Genomic DNA, 21,342 nt, shown 5'->3' with positions numbered 1-21,342 from the left:
TGTTGATGTCCTCTCCTGTATTTTCATTTCAGTTACTATATTCTTCAACTCTGGCTGGTTCTTTTTATATTTCCTATCTCTTTGTTGAATTTCTGAGTTCCTCCACTCTTCTTTTAAGCCTGGTCAGTCTCTTTATGACTATTATCAGGTAGGTTGTTTATCTCTGTCTTTGTTTAGTTCTTTTTCTGAAGGTTTGTCTTGTTCTTTTGTTTGGAGCATGTTTATATGCCTCCTCATTTTGTTTGACTTTCTGTGTTTGTTTCTATGAATTAGGTGAAAGAGCTACCTCTCCTGTTTTGAAAGAGTAGCCTTGTGTAGGAACTTACCTGCATAGACTGTGTGTGCCTGGCAGCTTTGGTTGGCTGACTGAAGCTGTAGTGGGTGCCAGTTAGGGGTCCCTAGGTGTTCTCTGCAGGGGCCATCTTGGTGGGTCAGCTGGTGCTTGGGTAGATGTGGCTGGGGGGCACCTTGGGAATATGGCTAGAGCTGGTGTGGGCTAGGGATCCAAGTCTCACTGAGGTAGTAGACAGGCTAGAGCATCCAGCCTCTGCTCTTATCTGTGCTACCAAGGTGGAAGGGAAATGTAAACAGTGGTGCTCACCAGTACCTCTGACCCCAGAGAAGATTCTAGCAATTTCCCCACCATTTGTCAGATGCTGTAGGGTTATTTTTTTAAACATTTTAAACCATAGCTTTTTTTGTGTGTGTGCCCCAGGGCAGGTAAATCTGCACAAAGGTTCTGCAGTGTGGTCCCCCTCTACTACAGTCTGCAGTGTCAGGGGAAGGGTGTCTGTTGTTACTGTGTTCCCATCTTTTGTGCCCTTCTCTGTTGGTTCCTCTTCTTTTGTTGTGCAAAAGCTATTCGATCAGCCATTAGTTCTTCAGGAGGAATTGCTCTATATGTGGGTGTGGAATTGGCGTGACCATGGGAGGACATGTGTTCAAGGTTTTCCTATGTTGCCATCTTGGCCCCTCCTCTAGTCTCTTTACATTTTATTTATTTATTTATTTATTTATTTATTTATTTATTTATCTATCTATCTATCTATCTATCTATCTATCTATCTATTATTATTTATAGAGATTGTACTTTTTTTTTTTTTTAAGATTTTACTTACTTATTCATGAGAGACACACAGAGAGACAGGCGGAGACACAGGCAGAGGGAGAAGCAGGCTCCATGCAGGGAGCCTGATGTGGGACTCAATCCCAGGACTCTAGGATCACTCCCTGAGCCGAAGGCAGACGCTTAACTGCTGAGCCACCCAGGGTCCCAGTGTCTTTACATTTAATGGAATTATTGATATGGCTGGATTTGGTTCTACCATTCTGCTGGTTTCTCTTCGTTGCATGTATTTTTTGTTTCTCCATTCTTCATTCCTGGAAGTTATAAACCATATCATATTGTTATATAATTTTTGCTTTAGAAAGTCTTATGTTTTAAAAAGACATAGCTTTTTATATATACCCACCTGTTTAGCATTTCAGTGATCTTTATTCCTTCCTGTACGTTTGAGAGTTATTATCTAGTGTTAGTTCCCTTTGGCTTTCAGAATTTCTTTAGCGAGAATTGTGGTGCAGATCTATTGGCAATGAATTCTCTCAGCTTTTATGTTTGAAAATATCTTTTTTTTTTTTTTAAAGATTTTATTTATTTATTCATGAGAGACATAGAGAGAGAGAGAGAGAGAGGCAGAGACACAGGCAGAGGAAGAAGCAGGCTCCATGTAGGGAGCCCAGTGTGGGATTTGAACCTGGGTCTCCAGGAACACACCCTGGGCCGAAGGCAGCGCTAAACCACTGAGTCACCTGGGCTGCCCTGTTTGAAAATATCTTTATTTCACCTTCATTTTTTGAAGGTTAAGTTTTGCTGGACTTTAATTCAGGGTTGACAATTTTTTTTTCTTCCAGCCCTTTAAAGATGTTCCATTGCCTTTTGGCCTCCATCATTTCTGATCAAAAGTTACTTATCGTTAGATATAATATCATGCATATAATGTCTTTTTTTTTCTAGCTGCTTTCAAGATTTTATTTATTTTATTTAAAAAATATTTGTATTTATTTATTCATGAGAAACAAGGAAGAGAGTGAGAGGCAGAGACACAGGCAGAGGGAGAAGCAGGCTCCATGCAGGGAGCCCGATATGGGACTTGATCCCAGGACTCCAGGATCATGCCCTGGACTGAAGGCGGCGCTAAACCACTGAGCCATCCCGGCTGCCCTGCTTTCAAGATTTTTTTTTCTCTTAACTTTGCTTTTGCAGTTAGACAATGATTGCCTAGAAGTGGTTTCTTATTTATTCCGCTTGGCATGTATTGAGATTCTGGGATCTGCAAATTGATGTTTTTTTCCTCTAGTTTTGGGATGTTTGGGCCATGATTTTTTCAAATACTCTTCTTGACCCATTTTCTCTCTTCAGTTACATGTTGTTAGACTGCTGGATATTGTTGCACAGTTATCTAGTTCATTTTTTCCTCCAGTTTTGTTTATTTTTTTCAAATTGGTTAATTTCTGTTCATTTAACTTCAAATACACTGACTCTTTTTTCTGGCTTCTTTTGCTATTAAGACAGTACAGTGCATTTTTCATTTCATTTGCTTTCCAGCTTTAGAATTTCCATTTGGTCCTTTTTTTTTTAAAAAAAAAATGTATTGATTTGAGAAAGAGCAAGAATGAGTATGAGTGGGGGTGGGCAGTGGAAGACAGAGAAGCAGGCTCCCCACTGAGCAGGGAGTGCAACTTGGGGCTTGATCCCAGGACCCTGAGATCATGACCTGAGCCAAAAGTAGATGCTTAATTGATTGAGCCACCCAGGTGTCCCTGGTTCTTTTTTGTAATTTCCATTTCTCTATTTTCCCTTTGTCTGTTCCGTATCTATATATTTTTCTTTAGCTCATTCAAGTGCTATGAAGTTCCTGTCTGCTGATTGCAACATCTGAGTAATCTTGGCTTTGGTTTTCTATAGACTACTTTTTTCCTTGAGTATGGGTCACGTTTTTCTTTTCTTTCTTTTTTTTTTTTTTAATTTTATTTATTTATTAGAGAGGGCACAAGTAGGCAGGGTAGCAGGCAGAGGGAGAAGCAGACTTCCCGCTGAGCAGAGAGCCCAGTGTGGGACTCCATCCCAGCATCCTGGGATCATGACTTGAGCCAAAGGTAGACACCCAACCAACTGAGCCACCCAGGCATACCTGGGTCACGTTTTCTTGTTTCTTTGCATGCCTAGTGATTTCTGATTTAACACTAGACATGATACTGTACATTATGGAGATTCTGGATTCTGTTACAAGCCTTTGAAGGATTTTTGTCTTAGCAGGTAGTTAATGTTATGAGACTCAAGTTCCAAACTCCTAGGCTCCCTGTATTAGCAGCAGCTGAAATATCCTCTCGCTTCTTCTAGTTTCCAGCTGCTGCTTTTTTTCTTGGGTCCTCTGGTGTCTCCAGCCAAGAATTTAAACCTATTTTATTTGCAGATTTGCAGGTTCACCTTCCCCATCCCTTTCAAGGTTCCCCTTAACTCTGACTGCTCTGCCTCATGGGGATGGTGAGCGCCCTCAGGCAAAACATGCAAATTTATAAATCTGATCAGGTGAAGTTTTTTTTCCTTCAAAGATGGATGCTTCTCCTTTCTGCCTGTTTTTGGTCATTCTCCAGTGCCTTCACATGATTTTTAAGGCTTTTGTCTTAATTCTGTAATTGTTGTCTGTAGAAAGGTCGTTGTTGGAAGCCAGAAGCCGAGCGTGTACCTTTTTTTTGTTTTTTATATTTATTTATTTATTATTTATGATAGACATAGAGAGAGAGGCAGAGACACAGGGAGAGGGAGAAGCAGGCTCCATGCCAGGAGCCCGACGCGGGACTCGATCCCGGGACTCCAGGATCGCGCCCTGGGCCAAAGGCAGGCACTAAACCACCGAGCCACCCAGGGATCCCCTACCTTTTTGAACTTAAACTCGCATGTCTCCTCAGCCTTGGGCGTAGCCGCTGTGGAGGGAACAGAGCTCTTCCCCTGGGGAGCGCCAGTTTCAGCAAGGAACAGAGACAGTGCAGGGAGCCCATGGGAATGTCTCAGGCTTGGGGGAGCCCTACCGAAGTACCCCAGGTTGGGTGGCCTAAACACCAGAATTTTTTTTTTCCTCAGTTCTGGAGACTGGGAATCCGAGATCAAGGTGTTGGCAGGTTTGGTTTCTCTCGAGGCCCCTCTGCTTGGCTTCAGTTTATGGGTCAGGGAAGGCTTCCTGAGGAAAGGCCTTTCTAGACCAGAGCCGCAGTATGAGTCAGAAGTCAGCTGGGGAAGAAGAGTGCTTCAGGCCAAGCATGGGGATGGCAGATGTGGAGGGGCCCTGGGAGGGGCCCAGGGCTGAGGGAGGATCTGCACGCAGTGGGGGGGTGGGGACACACACACAAGGTCCTTCTAGCACAGCTGGAGCAGGAGGGGCCGGAGGAGCGGGATGGGAAGGGACCAGGCCAGAAAAGTAGGTTGGGGCTGGTTTCCTTCTTGGACTGGAACTCTGTCTTCCAGTTGGGAGGTTCTTAAAGAGAGTAACTGTCTCCTTGCACTTGGAGCCCCCTTTCTGGCACAGGAAGTGCACAGTGCAAGTCGACCCCACCATGCCTTAGGGTTTGGGGGAGGGGGCTGAGGTGGGAAGGTGGGGCGTGCGGGTGGCCTCGCCTCCTCGGTAAAGCAGGTGGAGGGCCTGGAGGTCACCCGTGTGATGCTGTCGTTCAGGCCTGGACAGCGAGTCCGCCTCCAGCAGCCTCCGCTTCAGCAAGGCCTGCCTGAAGAACGTCTTCTCGGTCCTGCTCATCTTCATCTACCTGCTGCTCATGGCGGTGGCCGTCTTCCTGGTCTACCAGACCATCACCGACTTCCGTGAGAAGCTCAAGCACCCTGTCATGTCGGTGTCTTACAAGGAGGTGGATCGCTATGACGCCCCAGGTAGAGCCTGCGCCGGACGGGCGTCGGGGCCCAGGTCTGGGCGTCGGCTTACCAACGAGCCCCGTTGTCCTCCCTCACTGTGCTGGGCACCTCAGAGGCAGAGGACCCCGAGCACAGTCTAGGTGTAGAGTCTACACCTGGGGAGCTGCTGTCTGTACCCAGCAGAGAGTGTCCTGTGCCCGGCAGAGGGGCAGACGGGGCCTGGTCACTGCATAACTGGGGTGGGCAGGGAAGGCTTTGCTCAGACGTAGGATGTGAGCTGGGCTTTGATAGATGAGGGGAGAGTTTTTCTGGAAGGCGGATCAGCAGGAGAAAAGGTGAGCATAGGGAGACAGAGGGCATCTCTGCAGAGACGTGTCTAGCCTGCCCAGAGCTAGAGGCCGGTGATGAGGAGCAGTGAGAGTGAAGGTGTGGCAGGGGAGGTAAAGCCAATCAGAGGTGTTGGGGCCCTCCCTAGGGGTAGGGGGCTCCCTACCTTTCCTGGCCCAGTGGGAGGCCAGTCCCTGAGGAGGCGGTCATCTCTGCTGTAGGGTGTAGTGTCTGCTTCAGGGCAGTGAGGCTGGCACTGGGCTCTGGAAGTGTGGGCGAGAACCAGCAGGCCTGGGCTCTGAGGGCTCCGGCTGCGCCCTCCTGCTGTGTGCACGGGCTCTGCCCACAGGGGGCCTGAGTCTCCCTCTGCATGGCCTGCCCACAGGGCAAAGCCAGAGGCCCAGGTGCCTTTTGCCTGGGCTTCTGGAAAGGGTGCTGCCTGCAGCTTCCTCGCCCATCTTGGCCTATCTGGTGTTTGTCCCTCTTCTCTGTGTGTCTGCTCTGGTCCCTTTATCTGTGGGTTTTACTTTCTCTTTCTGATCTCTGGGCCTCTCTGAGCTGTGCCTGTGCCTGGTGCCACTGCTGCTATCACCTGTTTCTGCCACGGAGGTTGGACAGGTGCCATCAGTAGAGCCTTGAATGAGGTGCCGGGAGTGGGGGAAGGGAGGGACCGTTGGGGTGTGACTTGCACACCTGGGGCCCCTGATCAGAGCAGGAGGTGAGAGGCAAGGTGAGATGTGGGCAGTGCCACAGTGAGGGCCTCTCCCAGTGAATCCGCAGGTGGGCGGTGGTGCCAGTGGGCTGGCGCTGCCAGGTTCAGTCACTGAGGCACCCTCGGGTGTGCCGAGCAGGACTGCGAAGGAGGGTGGGGTTTGATGCAGGCACCAGGGAGGCTGCACCGCAAGCCAGGAGAGGGGCCTTCTGGGAAAGGGATTATGTCTATCGTTAGAGTAGGGAGTCTTGAACTTGGGTTGTTGGTGGGTGTGAAAAGAGCGTGTGATGTAATTTGAGGGGTGCGATCAGGGACCGTGACTCTGACACTCCCTTTCCTCCCTTTGTGCCCCTGAGGGATTGCTCTGTACCCAGGTCAGGCCCAGTTGCTCAGCTGCAAGCACCATTACGAGGTCATTCCACCCCTGAGGAGCCCTGGCCAGCCGGGCGACATGAACTGCACCACCCAGAGGATCAACTACCCGGACCCGTTCTCCAACCAGACCCTGGTAACTCCCGTTGCCCTGTGCCACCCTGTGCCGCCCTGTGCCACCCTGTGCCCCGTGGCAGCGCCATGGCCCGTGGGCCCCAGTCTTCTTCCTGCCACGGGGTGACTCACTCCCTTTTGTGAGCCTGTCCCGTGTGGAGTCATGGCCATGGCTGGCTGACCTGCACCAGGAAGGGCTGTGAAGGCTTCAGCATTTTCTGAGTGATCCTCAGGGATTCCTGACAGTGTGGTTAGAGGCTGTCCTTGATGGACGGACGAAGGGCCGCAGCATGAGGCCAGTGTGACGTAGTTAAGCGAGTCCTATACCCGAGTGCCCAACAGAACTGCCAGGGTAGGTTTGCAAAATAAAGCTTTCCAGGTTCCACATGGGCCAACCGAATCATTCCTCCTGGGGATGGGCCAGGCAGGAGGGGGATCTGAGAATCTGTGTTTTGAAATAAATATGCCAACATAAAGAATCCCGTCTGGGAACAAGGGTCCCCAGCCATGGTGGCACCTGCACAGGGTTTTGAAGGCAGGAAAGGAATTTTATATTTATTTACACCTTCTCTCTTGCACCCCATATCCTTGTTTCAGAAAGGATCGAATGGGGCTGAGTAAAGGTTTTCCGGATTAAAGAGAGGAAGGAAGGGTGTCCCGGTGGAGGAGGCCGCGTGCTGCCGTGTGTCTGTGCACAGTGTCCGCAGGGTCAGGTGCCCCTCAGGAGCGGCAGGAGGCGGAGCTGCGGACAGAGTAACGGCTGGTGTGCAGCCACGCGTGCTCCTGGGGTGGGTCTGAGGTCGAGAGTCCCGCCGAGATGGTTCTGTTGATGTGCGTTCGAGGCTTCCTCCTGAGATCTGGCTGAAATGATTCCTCTCCTGCAGCAACTAGAGTAAAATAAGGCTGCCGGGACGCCCCACAAAGCCACCACAGGTTCTGCGACTGGATGAGATACTTTGAACTGGTGTGAGCTGTAAATCGGGTCGGGTGGACCGAGCAAACAGAGCAGAGAAATCCCACGCCCTAAAACAGGCGCAGGTGACGCTTTGGTAGAGGCGAAAGCCTTCCTTGCGGCTCCCAGCTCCGTGTCGGCGCGCTCAGAGGGCAGGGCGCTGCGCAGGGCCGTCATCACCGGACAGTTGTCACCAGACCGCCTCATGGTGGGACCTGCTGTGCTTCCTGCCCTCACAGGGCACCCAGAGCTGCCAGGGAGAGCGTTGGCGTCTGGGTAAGAACATTCTCTGTGTAGCCCAAGGAGGGCCCTGCCTGGGCGCTGGGGCAGCAGAGGGAGACGGAGCAGGCCTTGGCCCAGGGCCTCCGTGGCGGAGCGGGCGACAGGTGCTGGGGGGAATCTCTTCCCAGAAGAGGAACACCTGCTGGGGGTCCCTGCCTGCTGCCAAGGCCCGTCAGCCCCAGGCGAGCGCAGGCCAAGCGCGAACCGCTGGGGGGGCACCGGCACCCCACACCCAGGCTGGGCACCCCGGCCCGGCTGCCAGCAGTGGGAATGGGGAATGAAGGCTGGCTAGACACTTGCACGTGAAGCCAGCAGCATCGACGGAGAGGACCGGACGGACGGACGGACGGCCTCCGGAACAGGGGGCCGGGTGCTGGTGTAAATGAAGAGGAAAGGAGATTTTAGAGTGTAAGGAAGAGCGGACGGAGCCTAGAAGCACCGAGTGGGGTCCTGGCTCCTGCTGGCTGCCCTGGGACACGTAGCTGGGCCCCGGCTGTGTGCGGGCTCTCTGGGGACCCCTCTCCTGGTGCCGCAGCTGAGCCGCGCTGCCCCCGAGCCCCTGACCTTCAATCCAGGCCCCTTTGCGCCACTTGGACTTTTTTTTTTTTTTAAGATTTTATTTAGTTATCCATGAGAGACAGAGAGGCAGAGACACAGGCAGAGGGAGAAGCAGGCTCCATGCAGGGAGCCCAACGTGGGACTCGATCCTGGGTCTCCAGGATCAGGCCCTGGGCTGAAGGCGGTGCTAAGTGGCTGAGCCACCCCGGCTGCGCCCTTGGGATGTCATTTCAATAAATACTACAAACAGCCCTGAAATAAGGGCACAAAAGGAGAGTTGTTCCTTTGAGAACTACATTGAAGGCAGTTCCCGCCTCCAGCTCAGGGGTGATGGTTGGTCTCTGCAGCCATGAACTGGGAGGAGTCCTGTCCTCTCTGGGTGCCAGGCGCCCCCAAGCCCATGGCCGTGGAAGAGTGGGAGGGGCAGGGAAGCACAGGAGAGCTCCAGCGGGGAATGGGGGGGGAGTGCCCCCCCCCAGTGAGGCTGCTGGGGGCAGGCCTGGACAGGTCCTGCCCCTGCAGGCACCCAGGGAACACCTTGCTGGAGGTGCCTGTGCCCGCCATGGCCCCTGGCTGTGGCTGCTGGCAGGTTGTGCCTGGTGGAGGTCCTCCGTGGCTGAGCCTGGAGTGGACGCAAGAAAATACACCCCCCCACCTCGATCCCCATTTCCAGCATTTCCAGCCCCACTGCCCGGACTTGGAGGTTGGCTTGCCGCTGTCCTGCTCCGGTAGGCGCCTCGGTGGTAGGGTAGGCCCCAGGCCCTTGGCAGTGGGTGCGGCCGCATGGAGCTGCCCAGCAGGGCCTCCGCTTCTGCTCTGCCAGCCTCCAGGTCTCCCCGCCCCTGTCGTGCCCTCATCAGGTAGCATGCTCTGCCACAGCTCAGGCCGCCGCCCTCCCAGCCTGTGGGACCTGTCCCGTCCCCACCGCAGGCCGCACTCCCAGGGTCCAGATGTTAAGCCCTTGCCTCTCTCACTTTGTTCCCGGAATGTTCCAGTTCCAGAAAACAGCTCGTGTGTTGGGCAGAGAATGGGCCGAGCTGCTGTGCAGAAAAGCCCAGAACAGACACAGCGGCTGAGACCAGAGGGCAGCGTGTTTCCGGGCGTGTGGGCGGTGGGCACTGGGGGCAGGTGGTCCAGCGACGGCCCCTGTCACTGCCGTCCCCAGGGTGTGATCCCAGGGCCCGCCCCGGGAGGGTGCCCTGTGTGACGGGCCCGGTGCACGTTCCAGGAACCTCCTCACGTGGCCGCAGCTGGAGCAGAAATGAGGCTCCAGTGGGGTGGCCGTTCTGGGGAAACTTGGGATTGGGGAAGTGGTTCTAGTTCCCTGGGAGGAAGTGGGAACAGTTAGCATCCTCAGGCCGCTCGACCTGTCATGGAAAGGTGGACAGTAAAATGGACAGAGATCTCTCAGGGAAAATGCAACAAACACGCGGCAGGAAAAGTGAGGGGCGGCGTTAGACTGTACCGGGCGCAGGGGTACAGGAGGGGCGTGTGAGACGGAGCGAAGAAGCTAGGACTCTCCACTATGATTTAACAGTCAGAACTCTTGATGTGCAAAACAGCATTCCATTAGTATATTTTAGGCAGAACCTGTTAGAAATAAAAAATACCTGTTGCCTTAAAGGGTGACTAAATTCGCACTTTTCTCTCCCACGTCCACAGATGAAATAGACACAAAGGACAAAGGATAAAAAGTGAACAGCACAGTTCGCAAGTGTAGAGTGAGTGTGTGGGTAGCACTTTGTGCCTTTTCAAATACCCGCAGAGCATTTATAAAAGTTATTGATGTAAAGATTTTTTTTCCCAAATTAATGTCTAAATCCAGTCTCATCAGTTAAAAGTCCCAGTTGGTTTTTTCATGGAATTTAACAATCTAGTTTTTTAAAAGTACGTTTAGAAAAGCACATGTACAATATTATCACCCCGCCGGGTTTGGGGACGGGGAGCGGTGCCGTGAAGGGGACTTGCCGGGACACATGGTGGGACAGTGTAAATCCACGGGGATCAAACCCTCGTCTGTTTGTTGTCTGGGGAGTGGAAGGTAGATCCCTATTTCACACCAGATATAAAACTGAAAGCGGGGCATATAAAGCATCTGAAGGTAAAAAAGTTTAAGTGTTACAAAGAAATATAGGAGAGAGGGGCACCCGGGTGGCTCAGTCGATTAAAAGTGTCAGACTCTTGGTTTCAGCTCAGGTCATGATCTCAGGGTCTTGGGGTGGGGCTCAGTGGGGAGCCCCCTTGGGAATCTCTCCCTCTACCCCCCACCACACTCTCTCAAGGGCACACATGCACTCTCTCTCAAAAAAAAAAAAAAAAAAAAAAAAAGAGATACAGAACATTGATGTCATATTGGTTTTCCTTGGCAAGCAAAACCCAGAAGCTACACAGAAAAAGATCTACAGATACTACTATATCAAATTTAAAGCTTCATGTAACAACTGGCATTAGAAGCAAAGTTAATGGAAAAGCGACAGACTGGAAGAGAACATTTGTATGTGCAATGGATGTAAGCTGACATCCTTTGTTTGTATTTATTTATTTATTTATTTATTTATTTACGAAAGAAAGAAAGAAAGGAAAGAAAGAAAGAAAGTAAGTCAAGCAGAAAGGGAGCCTGATTTTGGGGCTCGATCTCACAACCCTGAGCTCAAGATTCAGATGCTCAACCGACTGAGCCAGCAGCATCCTAAGTAAAGGGCCCCCTAGTGCAGGGAGCCACTGAGAAAAGTGGACGGAGGCCAGTGGCTCTCAGCTCTGGTGAGCTGGAGAGGTGAGCAGAAGAGAGCAGGGGGTGGTGGGGGTGGCCTGTGCTCATCTGGGGTCTGCGGGGCGAGCAGCTTTCCACTCATACTCCGTGTCTGAGGTGGGAGGGAGTCTCACAAAGGTTGGGGTGGAGGGGTGGGGGGGCAGGAGCACAGCACCCTGGGCTCCCCCAGGGCTAATTCTGGCCTTTGTCTCTGCAGAAATCCGCCCTGATTGTGCAGGGGCCCCGGGAAGTGAAGAAGCGGGAGCTGGTCTTCCTCCAGTTCCGCCTGAATGAGAGTAGCGAGGACTTCAGTGCCATCGATTACCTCCTCTTCTCGTCTTTCCAGGAGTTCCTGCACAGGTGGCCTTTCAAGTCCGCAGCGGGCCTGCCGTGCGCAGTCCCGTCCCAGCTCGTGCATCCTGGGGCGGGGCAGGGCCTGGGGCGGCGGTGACCCCCGAGCCCGGGGACTGACCCGGAGCTCAGCTGCCCCGGGAAACCTGGCTTCACAAAGCGAAGCAGATCTGGGTGGCGAGTGTTGGGACCCACAGGCAGAGAGGCTTGGTCCTGTTGCTGCTGGGACCTTGTGAGCCCCCTGAGTTCCGGCCAGGTCTTCCCTGCAGTGTCAGGGGCAGTGTGGGCTCAGTGTGGGTTTGTTGCATGTTTTTATTCATTTATCTTTTAAAAAAATTTTATTTATTTTTTAAAAAAGATTTTTACCCATTTATTCCTGAGAGACACAGAGAGAGAGGGACAGAGAGAGAGGCAGAGACACAGGCAGAGGGAGAAGCAGGCTCCATGCAGGGAGCCCGACGTGGGACTCGATCCCGGGTCTCCAGGATTACGCCGTGGGCCGAAGGCGGTGCTAAACTGCTGAGCCACCCAGGGATCCCTGTCGAGTGTGTTTAATATGGGGATAAAAGTGCCTGTCTGCCTGGGGGACACTCTGGTGCCCTCTCTGGGGCCAAGTGCTCGTTGGGACTGGGAGCGTTCTCTGCATGTTCCCCGAGCCCGCCTGCCTCAGGTCCCTCAGAGCCCAGGGCTCCATTTAAGGGAAGGCGGGTGGCCGTCACCACGGCGGAGGGGCCGTTTCCCTGGCTGTGGCCAAGGACCACCTCCCCTTGGCTCACATCCCACTGCTCCATCCTTCCGTTTCAGAGCTTGCAGCCTCTGCTGTGGTCTCTTCTGCTCTGTGTGACGCCCAGATCCCCCTGGGGGAGGTGCTGGCTGGGCCGATGCCACGGGTGTCCGTGTGGTCCCCTACTGGGCCTCCCAGAGGAGGCTGGCAGGCCGGCGAGGCTCCTCGGGGCCCCTGAGGTCAGAGTCGTGAGGCTGGCCGATGCACCCGCAGGCACGGGGCCAGCGCTCTGGGAGGAGGGACTCCCCCACCCTCCAGGTGGGTGACAACTCTCCCTCCGTATGAAAACCAAGAAGCAGAGCCTGGAAAGGAAGCAGGAAGTGGGCAGCACCCTGGCGGTGCCAGCCAAGCAACCAGCTGCAAGCAGGGGCTGGAGTTTGAATCCTGCCGTCAGGCCTCACGTGGCCCTTTCTTTGTGTTCCAAGCCCAGACAGGGTGGGCTTCATGCAGGCCTGTGAGAGCGCCTACTCCAGCTGGAAGTTCTCCGGGGGCTTCCGCACCTGGGTCAAGATGTCCCTGGTGAAGACCAAGGAGGAGGACGGGCGGGAAGCGGTGGAGTTCCGGCAGGAGGTAGGTGGCGCTGGGTTTGCGCTCCCGGCCGGCCCCTTGCACCCTTGGCCCCGGGGGCAGGGAGAGAAGCTGTGCAGAAGAGATGAGCGTTGGGCAGTCTTCACAGTGAGCAGGGGCCCCGTGCCTGGGGGGAGACGTGTTCTGCAGCCCCTTCCCTGGGCCACCGTCGGTCCTCAGCAAACATGTGGGCCAAACAGAGACGCCCCACTTCAAGGAGCAGGTGACTTGCCCCCCACAGCCCATGACCTTGGCCTTCAGAGGCCGCATGGAAGATCGGTGATTTGCAGGGAAGAGAGACCAGGTACGGGGCCTCTGGAGTGCTGTGCACAGGAGGATCCACTGAGATGCTTGGGGCAAATAACTAGCTTGCTTCCTTTTTTTTTTAAAGATTTTATTTATTTTTGAGAGACAGAGAGAGAGGGAGGCAGAGACACAGGCAGAGGGAGAAGCAGGCTCCATGCAGGGAGCCCGATGTGGGACTCGATCCCGGGTCTCCAGGATCACACCCCGGACTGAAGGCGGTGCTAACCGCTGAGCCACCCAGGCTGCCCACTAGCTTTCTTTTTGTGTTAATTTCTTTATCTCCTCCTTTTCCTATTTCTGAATACTTTGAAAAGTGTGTAACAGAACAGTAAGAGTGACGTTACATCACTTCTAAGAAAGTCACGATATGTTGGGTATGTGCCCAAAGTGTGTTACCAGTGGGAAATGTGAGGGCTTTCAGCCCACCGGCCTGGAGCCCCAAGATGTGTGAGGGGTTTCTAGCCACGGTACCAGCCGGAGATGGGAGGGGACCTGGGCAGAGGCCTGGTGGTGGGGATGGAGGGAGAGGGCTGTTTGTCAGTCACCCCCGAAAGCAAGGCCGCACCCCCACCTTTGGAACTTCCACCCTGGCGTGGCTGCCCCCTGCCCCCATCCACGCCCAGAGCCAGCCATCCCACGTATTGGTGGCTGGGTGCCTGCTGAGGCAGTGAGGAGACAGTCTGTTCTAGAAAATTCTGCTCTTCCTTGGAGTTGTTCCATTGGGCTGGACTCTGAGGGGCAGCATCGGGAAAGGCGGTTAGATTAGGACTGACTCCCACCGAAGAGTCTCATTGGCCAGAAGCCACGTCCTTGTCCGGGTCCGTCCCGTCCCCGGGCCTCGGACCACTGCAGATCTGATGCCTTTGGGAAGGGCTTAAAGCCAGTTTTCTTCAAGAGGACAGGCCTTTTCTCATCCCCTAAGATGTGGTGACCCCCGTGGCAGTGGGTCCTTAAAGTATTCCTAGTTTGTCGGAGAACTGTCACGTCCCGGACTTTTGCTCCACACTTTCCTCTGGGAACTCCCAGGACTTTCCCATCTGGCCCTGGCCCGTCAGCGGCGGAGAGGAGACTCGCGCTCCCCCTGCGCTGCCCGGTCTCCCCGCAGCTCCCCCGTGACTGGAACCCAGGGGGGCCCAAATCCCGGCGAACCCAACCCGTATATAGATTTTAGAACGTTTGTGCTGTTCGTTAGGGCCTAAATTAGAAGTCTTTTGGTGGGTGGCGTGAACTCTTCTGAATGAAGTTTACAAGGTTTTTTATATCATGTTCTAAAGTTTAAGGTCCTTCTGTACGTACTGTCTTCATTGATGCCGACCATGCCTCGGTGGTGTAGGCACTTCACACTTCATCTGCGAGCGGCAGAGTGGGGCTCAGACGGGGCGGGGGCCCCAGCCCTCCGGCTGGAGCTGGGCTTCGGCCTCTGGCACCCGTCTGCTCTCCGTGACACCTCGCAGAGCTTCTAGTGATTGATAACCCGATCTTCCCAAGCACGCCTACTAAATATTTCCAGGGAATGCTCAGCCGGGTGGATCTGTGAGGTCGCACTTTGTCCCTGTAGACCCGAAGGGTTGAACTACTCAGCTTTTAAGATCAAGTATTTTGAAATTTGAGGTTTCTGTGACTTCTGAATATGCCTGAACATCACACGTGGAGAATGGTTTAATCCCCAGTCCAGGTACATAAGGGACCTTGTGGTGATAATCCAGAACACCTGTTGTACATCCCAGATCCTATTCGTTGCCCCCAAAGAACTGGAAACCAGGGTAAAGTCTCGGCTCTGGTACCAGTTTCAGGATGCTATTTATGAGATGTCTGGCTTTCTCCGTCCAGAAGCTGGTGTGGGGAGAACCAAGGTCCAAGATCCTCTAACTACCCTCTCCCGCCTGTGACCCAGGGCAGGGAGGGGCAGAGGTGGTAATCCTCCCTTCTCTTCTCTTACCTAGACCAGTGTGGTTAACTACATTGACCAGAGGCCAGCTGCCGAAAAAAGTGCCCAGTTGTTTTTTGTGGTGTTTGAATGGAAAGATCCTTTCATCCAGAAAGTCCAAGATGTGAGTATTACTGCACGTTACAAGAGCAGACTCCCTGCCCGAGGTATTTTGACTCATCCTTGCAGGCTGTCCTCGTCTTGTCTCATGGCACGAATCAGTTTGTCATTGGTGACATTCACGTTCTGGGTTGTTTGTGCTTAATTGGCCCTGCCATCACTAGACAGCTGGCCCTGCAAAGGTGAGGACTTCATCTTTTCTTCACCATCGTTTATCCGCCGTCTGGCAGAGTGCTTAGTACAGAGTACTTGCTTCAGAGTGATGTTGAGTCAATGAACCGAGCAGAAAGCATGGATTGCATTAAGCTTGTCTAGATGATGGCTGTTGGAAGCCATTCTATTTTAATGAGTCTCTGTTGGATAATATTCCTTATTATTTGTTGTCAGAGCAGAAGGGTACATAAAAAAATTTAACAATGCATCAGTGAATGCCAGGTTCTCAGACTCAGTCTTGGAGGAGAGGAATGCCGGGACAGCTTTGCTCAACATTCCAGGGAACCAGAGCCAGTCCCTGATCTAACACGGATGGGCGCTTAGATAATTCCAGAATGTCCCAATGTGGTTGTGGTATAGGGGAAGCACCCCTCCTGGCTGAGACCCACACGTGGAGGGCCTCTGTGACACGAGCTGCTCCATGATCTCTGAGCACCACCGTGAGCGTGGGCCGGCAGGGCCCTGTACACAGTGGCACGTGCCGCTTACCCAACGGGGTTCTGGGTGGAAGAAGGAACGCCTTCAGCTCTACACGTAAAGCGTGTGATGAGCCAGTTTTCACTTAGCTATTATTCAGTAGGAGGTGCCCATCGAGCCGAGTAAAGGCCGACACCCGCCCAAAAGAGGCCTGCCTTCCCCTTGAGGTCACTTAGCTTCTTCACGGCCCTGAACGGTGGTGCCGGTGTAATAAGCATTTAGCATCTGGGAGCCCTGACACTGAGACTGTCCAAGGTCACCCTGCTAAATGACCTAAGAGTGCTGTGGTTACCACACTGGGGACTCAGAAATCCACGACGTGACCTCAGCCTAGAAGTGTTTTAACATTTAGTGGGAGCACGATTGGGAGCGGTGCAGGGACGCATTCCAGACAGTAAGTGGCTGCCAGAGGAGCTTGTGGGTTAAATGTCTCTGCCAAAGTCAAGAGGGTTTTGGCTTCGTGGTCAGAGTCGTGCTCCAAGGAGCTGGGAAGGATCAGTAAGCTCGGTAGCAGGAAAGCGCCCCGGGCCGGGGAATGAGGGTACAGCCAGGAGGCAGGAGTCCAGGAGGTGAGACTGTCGCTGGACCAGGTGGAGGCAAGTTTGAGGAACTGTGAGATGGGAAGAAAGCGAGAGGAACTGACCCAACAGAGTGGGTATGGTTTTGGGGGAAATTTGTTTCAAATCCAGTTCACTTACTGGGCATTATTAGGCCAGAAATCTAAACCTCAGTATGGAACATCTGATTTGTGCAGAGCTTTTTTTTTTTGAGAAACACAACTTTTTTCCCTGGATGACTTTATGGGAGGAAGAGGTTAGTATCTTGTTTCTCAGACTCGAGCTCTGTATCCTAAAGATACAGTCAGAACGAAGTGGAGTTAGGGCCGTCGTAGAACCCAGGTGTTTTTTGTGTTGCTCCAGTAACCTGGGGGTGGGAGGCCCTTGGCAGTAACGCTGATAGGACCCAGCAATCAGAGTTGAAGCCAGCTGATGAGCTTGTGTTCGCTGCTGTTTTCCAGATCATCACCGCCAACCCTTGGAACACAATCGCCCTTCTCTGTGGGGCCTTCTTGGCGTTATTTAAAGCAGCAGAGTTTGCCAAACTGAGTGTGAAATGGATGATCAAAATTAGGAAGAGGTACCTTAAAAAAAGAGGTCAGGCAGCAAACCACATAAGCTGAAGCGGCCTTGTGGCGTCCGTAAGACTGTCCGCAGTGATGGAAGTTCTCTTCTGTGTGCATCGATGGAGCTGCCAGCACTGCTGTGCTCGCTTGAAACGGGCCTCGCTGGGAGGAACGGTCTGCGAAACCAGAGCTTCTGACCTGGCCCCCAAAACAGGATGTTTAGAGCCCGATGGAACAGATCCAGCAGATAACATAAAACCTTATTTAAGTGTTTAAATTATTAATGAACATTTTTTGGACATGTGAATAGGGACTGTGGAAGGCGGAATTGGATTATCAAATGTTCTGAAGGTTTGTGAAGCCGCCCTTCTTACCTGGTTTGGTGTATAGTTCAACTCTAACAGGATGATTAAGGCTCTACGTTTTACCTTAGGTTTTTTTTTCCCCCTGAGGGTTTTCAGGTCGATGGAAGAGACTGATTCCCCCCCACATCCTGACTATGCAGGTGTGCAGCTATGCTTTGAAGCCTCCGCACACTGCACACGAGAGCAAAATCCCTGGTCCAGAGACGTCATCTGCCAGTTACAATATCCAGCCTCCGACATGCTTTCTCATTTGTTAAATTCCAAGTGGGACATTTTTAAAGCTACTAGAAAGTAGTACTAAGGTTTCTTGTGGATGGACTAGCCACCTTCCTGTCGGGCCAGAGTATTTGTTGATGAAGGTGTGAGACTGCAGAAGAGAGTAACCTGCAGAAGCACCGGGACATGTGTACCTAGGAGGTGCCTACCCAGTGGACCCCCATGATTTTGTTAACAGGTAAATAAAAGTTAGGTTCATGCAAAAAGTCAGTTTGCCAGTGTGAGTATCTGCTAAACCAGGAGGCACCAGTATACTTTCATTCTGTAACGTCCCAGTAAGTGGCCATGTGAGCTTGGACTCCCAAGATGGATGGATCTGGACTCCTGAGGTACGTCATGGCTGCGTCCAAGGAAGCGCAGGCTGGGAGTGGGGATTGATGGCAGATAGGAACAATGACGGATCTAGTCCCACAAATAAAAATTCTGTTCCTGTCTCACAAAAGCACCCATCTGAGAAAGGGACCCTCAGGTGTGACCCTCAAAGTCGCCTTCAGCCAACTTTCGACAGAGAGGAGTACTGAGTATTTTTCACAAGGTAGCAACGAGATCATCGAAGGTTACGAAAGTTGTCTCCAGAGTCTGAAATCATGTACATGCCCTTTGCTTCCAAAGGGGACTCGCTCACATGTCCTGCATTTTAAAACCTGGCTTTAGGTAATTTAAAGAAAAACCCAAAGGTACAAGTGGGCATTCTTATCTCATGTTCAACCTAGCAAGACACAGTTATTTGATTGAATTACTAAAGATAAACTTGTGCAAAGAAATATTCCCTGCTCCTTTGCTGTGCACAGCAGCATGCGCATTCAAATGGGAGGCTAGATCTGGTAAGGTCTTCCTTGTAAAGCAAATGCAAAACCAGGCGAGCTTCCCTTAACAATACTGGAAACACGTGTCTGTGTGTTAAAATATCTCTAAAGATGACACACCGCTTTATTTGAGCTTATTAGAGATTTAAGTAATAATAAACCTACTGTGTTTCCCGTAGTGTGGAAATGTGCTTGAGAGTAAGTAGGTAGTTAGGAAGCGAGCATATTTAGCTTGTGGAAGAAAAAAACTTTAATGTCTACAGCTGCAGCCTGTCCGAATCCACTGTGGCTGCTCCTCAGCGAAGGAAACAACCTTCCACTACACAGACCTTCAGACCTAACCTTCGCTCTGCCCTGCCCGCCGCCAGCTGTCAGGAACACTGGCTGGCCCTGGGGAGCGTGGGGGGTTTGGCAAGGGCACGTTGATCTGGGTGGCCACAATGAGGTGGCTACCTGAGACCCTACAATATGAGCTGTGAACCGAAAGGAAGAGTTTGTCCTGGGGCTCCAGTGGGTGAAAGGAGTTGCTTTTACCTTGACCTAGGAATCTTGTGCAGGGCCCAGGCTGGAGTTTTTCATGAATGCAAAAGAGTGGGAAGTTTATAATATTGTCTAATTTCTGACTCTGCCACAATTTCCCTGGACACCTCGCCCAGGGAAGCGCTATTTATTATAAATTGTGGGTCTGTTTTAATGAAACTGACATTTAAGGTAATTTAAACCACTATTCTCTGAACACAGACATGCAGGAAGATGAAAGGGTATCCTAAAATTTAGAATTTTATGCAGGGATTCTGTAAAACGGATGTACTTTGCGGCCGTAGTGGTCAACTCTGGCACATAACCTGAAGTCTTTTCCACGTACACACGTGTATGTTTGTATGAACCTAAAGGGGCAGCAGGCTGCCTCTGGATGCCTCAGCTTAGAGCTGGAGAAAGCAAAGACCACATAGGCAAAATACAAACATAGACTTTATTAAATGCTGCTCAATCCCCCATTGAAGATCTTTCATTACAAAACAGTTTTCCACACAACTGCAAGTAAAGAGATTGGAATGGTACTCATAACAAAAGATGTGAGAAATACTTGACCAAGTGAAAACATACAAGACCTCGCTACAGTCAGGAACTCTACAGGGGCAGCCTACCGCATTTCCTTTAAATAAAGCCAGGCAGTGACAGTGAGCGCTCTGCGTCACCACATTGTGGGACTCAAAGCCTCCTTCCCTGGGTCAGGAGGAAGGGCAGGTTGTGAGGACTGGAAGGGCCCTGCCTTCAGCCTTCAGGAGGAAGAGGAGGAATGAACTGAGAGGCAGGCTCAGTGTTCACCTGCACTGCCTCCAGGAGTCTGGGCTCATCACTCTGGGGAGTTGCAGATGAAGGGGGGAATATTCATGAGGAACAATCTAAAGAATTTGGTTTACTTTCCCAGCTTTTATTTATATTTTGTGCTTCAGAAAGTCTGGAGATTTAAGTTTCTGCTCAAATTCCAGAGTGCAGTAATATCTCTAATGAAGGAAGGAAGGCTTAGGGCAGGTAACTCTCCCCATTGTATTTTCTGGGAGCAACAGAGGGGAGGGTAAGGATTATACCTTAGTTTTATTTTAGGAAATATTCTTTTTCCTAGGATGTAACTAAGGTCTGCAGCAATGTGAAAAGCACATTATAAAAGGGAAAAATATACAGAGCAGACTACTATATCTATGTGCAACACAATCAAAGAATTCAAGTCATAATTCTTACCACTCCCGTAATTATCTCACTCATATCATAGATGATAAAGTTCATTCATTTCTGTGAAACTTCAGAAGTGACACAATAAATCCATGATTAGACAAAGGTTACAATATACTATGGACATGATATAGCACAGGGCTATGTTTAGTCCATATTTTTCATTTACAGTTGCCAGAAAAAAAGTTGGCCTTTTTTAATTATATTATACTGAGAGGTTTGTTTCATAATTTTACATATTTCAAAAAAGTGTACAAAACTGCCTATCCAACAGAGGCGGTGGGCTTTTTTTTATTCATCACTTGTATTGCTGAGAATACTGTGCATGTTGTAAGCACTGTTCTGCTTTTCCAGAGCTTTCTTTAGCTTTAGCTCCTCTAATTTTTTCCATAATTCTTCACGTTCCAATTCCTTCTTTTTCTCTCTGTAGATAAACCAAGATTTTTGTAGTCAGAAAACCTTTCATTTAGAACCTAAAGAAACTTGCTGTTTGGCAGTTTGCAGGAGAGCACACTGTTCGCCCACATTTCACTTAAATCCATTTACTAAAGTATTTAAGGCCAATTACCAGGAGCACCTAATTGCTCTGTCACTCTCCTGTGATTACTAGGTCTATGGGTCTCCTGTACCAACTCAGCTACACCTTGTTTTCCCCTACATATTGCTACATCCACGACCACTGTTGTCATTCACACTCTATTACACTCACTCTCACCTAACCCTCTCATAGCTACCACAGCCAGGATGGTCACCTTTTACAGAAATCGAAGGGTGGCTGTGAGGTCAGGCTGGAGCCACTTCTGGCGGAATCACCTCTCTAGCCACTAACCAGTCTGTATCTTTGATGTCAAATAAGAACTAGAGTTTGATTAAAAAAAAACAATTTCAAAATATTTATGTTTCAACTATTTAATTTTAATTCTAAGGAAAATGCTTCTGAATAACTTGGACCAAACTATTTTGAACGGCTATATGAACATATAAAAACAAAAGAAGGGCTTACAGTTTTGTAGTTAAATACCATTTAAGGGGACAAAGGTACTAATTTTTGCAGTTATGATTATTCTTTGTGATGTGAAATACACAAGTTTCTTGTGATTATAATTATGCTTCCCAAGGGTTAAACTAGGTACCTATTTTTTTTTTTAGAGTTATTGATGGACTAGGATAGCCCTAAAGATATTCTACTTGCCACAGGAAAACCCTGATTAGGAACTTCTAGTCAAGAGAGACCAGCTTTTCCCAACAATAGGTAATAAGCTTCTTAGAGGTAAATGGTATCTATTATCCTCAAATGGTGGGTGGG

The 21,342-nt window shown here is 50.9% G+C and overlaps 2 protein-coding genes across 4 annotated transcripts in view; one reads left to right on the top strand and one right to left on the bottom strand.

The window, feature by feature from the left end:
• The window catches only part of PACC1 (proton activated chloride channel 1), a 38,851-nt gene extending 21,149 nt beyond the window's left edge, over nucleotides 1-17,702 (top strand). Inside the window, exons 3-8 of one of the 3 annotated variants that reach the window (XM_038542079.1) lie at nucleotides 4,730-4,939; nucleotides 6,335-6,468; nucleotides 11,205-11,347; nucleotides 12,548-12,692; nucleotides 14,939-15,046; nucleotides 16,751-17,702. In XM_038542079.1, the coding sequence (XP_038398007.1) occupies nucleotides 4,730-4,939; nucleotides 6,335-6,468; nucleotides 11,205-11,347; nucleotides 12,548-12,692; nucleotides 14,939-15,046; nucleotides 16,751-16,912 (902 nt within the window). In that variant the 3' untranslated portion in view covers nucleotides 16,913-17,702. Of the gene's footprint in view, nucleotides 1-4,729; nucleotides 4,940-6,316; nucleotides 6,469-11,204; nucleotides 11,348-12,547; nucleotides 12,693-14,938; nucleotides 15,051-16,750 lie in introns of those variants that run through there. The other 2 variants (XM_038542078.1, XM_038542080.1) reach the window with 2 other exon arrangements.
• Nucleotides 17,703-19,256: 1,554 nt separating this feature from the next.
• Nucleotides 19,257-21,342, bottom strand: part of PPP2R5A (protein phosphatase 2 regulatory subunit B'alpha) — a 63,236-nt gene continuing 61,150 nt past the window's right edge. The window contains exon 13 of the mRNA XM_038542077.1: nucleotides 19,257-20,460. Coding sequence (XP_038398005.1) covers nucleotides 20,328-20,460 — 133 coding nt within the window. The 3' untranslated portion in view covers nucleotides 19,257-20,327. The remainder of the gene's footprint in view (nucleotides 20,461-21,342) is intronic.

Source organism: Canis lupus, chromosome 7 (genome assembly GCF_011100685.1).
Source record: "Canis lupus familiaris isolate Mischka breed German Shepherd chromosome 7, alternate assembly UU_Cfam_GSD_1.0, whole genome shotgun sequence".
Classification (NCBI taxonomy): domain Eukaryota; kingdom Metazoa; phylum Chordata; class Mammalia; order Carnivora; family Canidae; genus Canis; species Canis lupus.
This window is presented reverse-complemented; position numbering and strand designations above follow the sequence as displayed.